Source organism: Acanthochromis polyacanthus, chromosome 3, assembly GCF_021347895.1.
Source record: "Acanthochromis polyacanthus isolate Apoly-LR-REF ecotype Palm Island chromosome 3, KAUST_Apoly_ChrSc, whole genome shotgun sequence".
Taxonomy (NCBI): Eukaryota; Metazoa; Chordata; class Actinopteri; family Pomacentridae; genus Acanthochromis; species Acanthochromis polyacanthus.
This window is the reverse complement of record NC_067115.1, coordinates 22433311-22440221: the sequence shown is the minus strand read 5'-3', so window position 1 is coordinate 22440221 and position 6911 is coordinate 22433311. Positions and strand designations below refer to the sequence as shown.

General features: G+C 41.4%; 1 protein-coding gene across 1 annotated transcript; it reads left to right on the top strand.

Annotated features, from left to right (window-relative positions):
• The first annotated feature begins 2266 nt into the window (after positions 1–2266).
• LOC110965327 (uncharacterized) lies at positions 2267–5825 on the top strand. Its single transcript, XM_022214325.2, has 6 exons — positions 2267–2435; positions 2554–2699; positions 2838–2899; positions 3042–3155; positions 4875–4973; positions 5570–5825. The coding sequence occupies exons 1-6, from the start codon at positions 2319–2321 to the stop codon at positions 5737–5739; spliced, it is 708 nt and encodes a 235-aa protein (XP_022070017.1). The 5' UTR covers positions 2267–2318; the 3' UTR covers positions 5740–5825.
• Positions 5826–6911: the final 1086 nt, after the last annotated feature.

Sequence of the window (6911 nt, the reverse complement as noted above, 5' to 3'; positions counted from 1 at the left end):
GGTATTGAGGATACATTGAGGCGAAACAGTGCCAAGTATCACCAAAATTGTCGCCAAATGTTTAGCAACTGCAAACTAAGACACAAGTCCTATAAGTTTTTTCTCACATTGTTTGTAAAACAGAGAATCAAAGTCAACATTACCCTATACAGTGAACCCTCGCTATAACGCAGTTCACCTTTCATGGCTTCGCTGTTTCACGGATTTTTTTAGTGCGGTTTTTTAATGCTTTTTTTAAACAGTGCATTGTGTTCTGCATCCTGATTGGCTAAGGGACTGAACAGTCTCTGCGCCTCGTCTCCTCTGCCATACAGGCCAGCGCTGCCTGCTGTGGAGCGCTGGATCATTTCTCTCCTTGGTCTCTATGTAGTGAGACACCCTGAAAGACGGAGCTGACGGAGCAGCCTTATTCTTTTCCCCTGCCATCAACCAGACAGTGGACGTGGTCCCCAGCCGTCTCTGGCCACCGCAGCCACGTTCCCCAGGAGAAGAGCGCAGATGCGAGCCTTCCCCACCCCCGACTGCTCCAGTTGATTCAGCCGGCCCGCACTCTGAGACAAGAGTACCGTCGCGGCGTCCACCTGGCTGCAGCTGCAGCGCTCCCCCAAGTGCAGCATTGTATAACAACTGTAAAAAATAAAGCTGACTACTTCACGGATTTCGCCTATCGCGGGTTCTTTTTGGAACGTAACCCCCGCGATAAACGAGGGTTCACTGTATATCGGTGAAGTGAAATCCCCATTGTATCATCATAGTATTCTGTAATTTTGATTTTCTAAATGAAGAATTGGACTTCTCACACTCAAAAACATATATTTTGATGTATAGACCATCAAAATAGGACTATGTTCCGGCATGGCCTGTTGCTCTTCGGCTAGCGGTTGCGGTGGGGGGTGGGTGGTCGTGGGGGAGGTGGGGCTGTGGGCCGGTGAGGCGCCGTGGGGGTCCGCTACGGCCCGTTCTGCTGCGCGGGCCTTGGGGCTGTGGCTTTGTCGGGGGGGTCGCTCCGGGCTCCTGGGCTGGCTCTCCGCTCGGTAGCTCCTGCTGGGGGGCGGTGTGGGCCTCCTTGAGCTGGGGGAGACAGTTCCCTCCTTTTGGTGAAGGTTTTCATGCATGCCAGACCCACCGCACCGGCATCTACCAAAACTCAATAGAGTTTGTTCCTCCAGTCGCTGAGTCAGTGGAGGCTGCTGGGTTAGTGTCTGTGGATCTCACCCTGCTTCATCTATCCTTCCTGTGGCCTCCTGACATCTTCATGATTGAGCCTGTTCGGATTCTGTCGTATCTGGTGTTTGTGAAGGGTCTTAGATTTGTAACTGGTTTCAAGGTCTGAATTAAAGAGCACAAATAAATAGAATGCACCTTTTCTCTCAGAACACTGTCTATGCCTCACCTTTCTGTCTGTCCTGTGTTTGTTTTATGTTTCACTTGGGTGTGCAAAGCCCTCAATGGCATAATGTAGGAAACAGCTTGAAATAAACATGATAGGTTAATTTGCCATGAGGACAGGTGATGGTCACAGTCACAAATAAGAAAAAAAAAATTGCATGAAGCTTAAGCAATGACACCATGGGTGGTTGGTGTCATTTGTGAGCGGATATGCAGACAAAAAAAGGTTATGTGACACCCGGCGTTTGTGTGTCCGTCTGTCTGTCTGTTAGCAAGATAACTCAAAAACGCCTGGGCAGATTCAGATGAAATTTTAAGGAGATGTAGACTATGGTAAGAGGACGAGCTGATTTAATTTTGGTGGCAATCCGGAAAGGATCCCGGATTCTGGATCACTTTGAATTTTTTAGTATGTCTTAGTATGTGGTCCAAAATATGACAAAAACATCATAGGTTAGTATGTTGTCCAACAAAACAGAACAAGGTGTCCAGATAGCTCAACTGGTTAAGAAGGTAATTTGTAAAGAGAACTGTGTCAGAAACACATGTTCAATTCCAGCTTGTGATCCTTTACTGCATGGGTTTCCTGTTTTCCTCTCTATCGTTGGCGGAGGTCTGCACTCTCTGAGTGCTTTTCTAATTGTTCTTGAATCTGTGTGACTTTTCCAGTCCCACAGTGGTTAACCTTAGAAGTTCCATGGGGTGAAAATCTCCGAGGTGGCACATGTGGACACAAACTCTCCCCCACTTTTGCCACATCGCCTTTCTGAGTAAATAAAAATAAAAAATAAAAAATGTTCTCCACCTTCAGGCCGAATTACACCACATAAGTAAACAACTGAGGATGCTGTCATTTCATGTGGGCTGAACCATGTAACTTAAAGCCCCACTTTATAGCCTGGACACATTCGATCAGCAGGCCAGTCAGGATGGGGCTTGTTCATGTTGCTCTGGTTGTGTTGAATCTTCTGTCTGCTGGTCAGTCAGCTCCTGTGACCAGCTGTGAAAGTCTGCTGCAACCTCTTGAAATCCAGGGAAGAGATCAGGTAAGGCATTTTAATCTCACATGTGTCTCACAGTCTCATTTTCTGCATATTGTTTTATTGAAAAAGAAAATCCCACTGTCCATTAATATTACTGTTAATATTACATCGTCTGTTTCAGCTGCTGGGAAGATGGACGTACATAGGAGAGAGCACAGACATCCCTGGATCTAGAACACTGACGAAGATGATTGTTCAGACCTCCTGGCTGAACATTACTGCTGGTGACAGCAATGATACCATCAATACTGTTCAGAATCAAAAAGCGTAAGTTCCAAACTTAATTTCAAAGATTGTGAGTTCACATTTTACTCAACAATTGTTATTGTAAAATGTTGTTTGGACATCCGCTGGTGTCGTTCCCCATTTTAAATCATTTCAATCTTCAATTTCTCCTTGTGAAAGGATGGGCCTTTGTTTGACACTCTCTTACAAACAGACCTTGAAAAACAACACTATCAGTATGGGTAAGTAGTATTGAGGAAACATGCAGTACAAATATTTTGAAGGACCGAGTACCTGCACAAATAGATTTGGACTTTGTGTCCAGTGTTGCAGTAACCATTGTTGTCTTTGTTGATCTGTGTGTGTGTTTGTATGCATCTGCAGAACAACCTTACCCTGGTTCTGCCATCCTACTGAACACTGGCTGCCCTGACTGTCTTGTTTTCTATTCAAATTACACCATTGGAGAAAGCACATACAAAGGCGTCCAGCTCCTGAGTAAGAGAAGATATTTTTCAAATTATATACACTACTGTTCAAAAATTTGGGGTCACTTATGAATGTCCTTTTTTTTTAAAAAAAAAAGAAAAGCATATTTTTCAATGAAGATAACATTAAGTCAATCAGAAATACAATCTAGACATTGTTAATGTGGTAAATGATTATTCTAGCTGATTTTTAATAGAATATCTACATAGGAGTACAGAGGAACATTTCCAGCAACCATCACTCCTGTGTTCTAATGGTACACTGTGTTAGCTCATGGTGTTGAAGGGCTAATCGATGATTAGAACACCCTTGTGTAATTATGTTAGCACATGAAAGAAAGTGTGAGTTTTCATGGAAAACATGAAATTGTCTTGAATAGCAGTGTATTTATAGCCTAGCCGTGCTAGACCCAGCTCTTAAGACACAAGGGTTTAGGAACGCTGGACAGGGAGGGAGGCGGGCTAAAAGGTTGTCTTTCAAATCCCTCTGCAGCAATTGGGTAGGTATACAACCAATCAGCGCAACGAATAGGCTGACGTAGTTCCTAGAGCGCCGGATTGTGGCTAAGTCCCATTAGCTTCCCAACCAGCAGAGCCAACTGGTATATTAAGGATTTGCCATATCCCGTCGGCATAAGTCCAAATACGTCTTTCTTCTCAATGAAACACTTCAGTGCCGTCCTTTGTTTATCTTTCAAGTTGAATTTTAGCTTCAAATTTTTAAGGGCTGTGACCAAAGCCGAGTCGAAAGATAACTGTTTATTGTGCGCCGGTTGTTTCTGTCAGAATCGTCGCGCGTCTGTCGTCACTTAGTTACGCCCGCCTTCTGACTACACTTCATGGTGATTCGTCCGGCCAGTTTTAGGAGAATCCAACCTCGAGCCTTATGGAGGGTAACTAGACCCACCCTGGCAGAGAATTAAATTCGTTGCCGTGGGTTGTCTAGCACGGCTAGGCTAGTGTATTTAGTCAGCCGAGTCTCTCTTCTGCAAATTCAGTAACCTACAAATCACTCTACTATAATGTCCCTAAGCGTAGAGACATTGCAGTACAGTATTTCAAAATCTCCTTAGGTTGGCACATTTCTATCATTCACAGCAGTGGTGGAAAGTTAGTACACTGACATAAGCACTATACCTAAGTACTCTGTTGGGGTAGAATTTTTGTTTGGTTCAACCTTATGCTGAGAGAAAAGTTTTACTTTATACCTAACGATTTCTTACTCGAAATTGAAACGTCACATTAAAAATATGCCAACCTTTCAGAAAACAGCACATTGGCAATTAAATTAGCGTCTCCTGACCTTCTTATGCCCTTAACTCCTTGTTTCTAATTTGTATAATATGATAGAAATTTCCCCTCTACACTTCTCATGTGGTTTTATTTGAAAAACTGTTTGAGGCAAAAAGAGGTAAAAGCATCAAGGAAATCAAGGAAAACTATTGAAATCTATGTCGCAGAACATCTCTTGAATCCACCAGCTATGTATAAAACAGTTAAAACTGGACCGTGAGCACACAGCAGGAGTTTAGATGCTAGAAGCTCTACAACCCAATAAATTCCAGTACAAATTTCCTTTACAGTTAATTGCAGGCAACCATATATTCTGTCCTTAAAGTACCACGTCTCTGACATTAGTCTGTCTACCTACATTTAAAGTTCTGACGTGACCCTGCGTCATCCAGTGCTGCTGTATAGGTCCTTTGCTTACCATTGTTCTGTCTCTCAGGTAGGAGACCTAAGGTGTCGATTACTGAGATGGAAGAGTTTAGAAAACAAATAATGTGTCTGAACTTACCAAAACCCGCTGTCCTGGATCCAGAAAAAGGTATGAATTTTCATCTTAGTGCAATAATAAAGGCTACAAGGCTTGAAAACCATGACTGTTCTGTGTTGTTGTGTTCAATAAGGTTGTGGATATGCACAGTGTGTTTTACTTATTTTGTGAAATGTCACTTATATGTTTGTAATGTATGTGGATGGAAACAGATCCTACTAGAACTTACCAATCAAAAGAATTTGTACGGTGTGTCCTTATTTGTAGTGCAGCTGCAGCATTATCTTACTTTAGACAGCATAGTCAGGAGCAAAATGCATTTTATCAAATTACTTTCAACAAACAGCAACTGAAGTTAGATTTATATTAGATCACATTCATTTTACACAAACAGGTGTTTCTGCATGACATCTAGAAGCTTGGCATACACCTCTGCCTTCTAAACGAAGAATGACAGCAGGAATACAGGGCAGTCACACAATGGTTACCATCAAACAAAGCTGATTATCGCTGTTTACATCTCTAAGCAGTGACTTGATTCTTAGTTTCCACTTGTTTTTGTTGATCATGGCTGATGAAGGCTGTCATTCATGAAATACATTTTTCCTGAAACAAATGAAATTAATTCATAGCTCTCTACCTCACAGGTTTCTGCTTCGAGGAGCCCCAAGGAATGAGCTTTGACCTGACTGATAGCTTCAACAGCATGAGCTCTGATCAGTTGAACAAACTGGACAAGCTTTTTCGAAGTGAAGGTGGAGTACAGACAATTATGGACATGATCAGCAGTGCTGTAGATCAAGTAAATCCTCATTAACTTAGTCAGAAATGTCCTGCAACGCTTAATCATGAAACCGTGTCTGTAAAGAGAATTTTTCCATTACAATAAAGTTGGTAACGGCACATGAAGCCTTTCTGTCGTTCTTTTGTGCTATATTTGAGAAATTATCATTTAGATTTGTCTTTTCTCTTTTATTTAACTGACATGGAAAATCCTTTCTAGAAAAACCGTACAAGTAACAAATATGTACTTTCTGAATTAACATCCCCCCAAAACATTCCTTTTGGACATCTTTATATCTGATTGCAACACGAGTAGGTAGCTTAAATTTTATTTCAGCCTCAGAACTTTACTGCACCAGTTTTTAGCTTCAAATTTTGGGTCTACTTCTTTTTGGCTTTTGCATCAAAATTAGGATATCTTTATTTGTCCCCAGTGGGACAATTAATTACACAGCAGTGACATACATTTAATGCAAACAGATACAACACAGGAAAATCATGAACACAGTAAAATATTCAGTTAAAAATATAGAAAATCAAAACATTCTGCAAATGCTATCTTTTCCTTTGAGCGATATAAAGACGATTTTTTGCAATTCGACTTTATTCATTTTATTTAGTTAAAATTTCACTTCTGCCACAGTTATAACCAGTGTGACCCTGAAACTCGGTCCTTGACCAGGTAAATATGCAAACTTATTGATGTTAGGCAACATTTTTGTGCAACATCATTACACAAACAGATTTGAACTTTGTATCAAACTTTTCAACAGCATTTCTGTGTGTTCAGCAGTTTGTCCTCATATGAACTGTTACCAACTTGTAAATTGGCTTTTCAGTTCAAAGAGTTACTAAGCAAGATGACAACAGTGAAAATAACAATGGCTAGTAAGCTAAATACAAACCATAAAACACAGACTTTTAAGGCTTAATGGAGAGGGCTGAGGTGAACTCCAGACTTTAAGTGAATGCCATCATCATTCCTGCAAAACTGTGATGCTCGAATTACCTATGTTTTGCTTTAATTAGCAATTACACTGAGATGAAATGCTCAGCACATTAGCGGTCATTAGCATTTAGCTCAATGCACCACTGCATGTAAGGAAGGCATCATAGACCTCCTGTGAAGTTTTGTTTTGGTTCTCATCTAAGAGACTCATTAATCCTGCAGACACTTAAACCACTTTTGGGTTGTTTGCACAATTT

Excerpts from the sequence above, each read along its gene's own strand:
- LOC110965327 (XM_022214325.2), top strand. The coding sequence starts at position 2,319 with ATGGGGCTTGTTCATGTTGCTCTGGTTGTGTTGAATCTTCTGTCTGCT. Across the intron at positions 2,700-2,837 it reads ACTGTTCAGAATCAAAAAGC|GATGGGCCTTTGTTTGACAC; the intron begins GTAAGTTCCAAA and ends TCCTTGTGAAAG. Across the intron at positions 4,974-5,569 it reads TGTCCTGGATCCAGAAAAAG|GTTTCTGCTTCGAGGAGCCC; the intron begins GTATGAATTTTC and ends TCTACCTCACAG.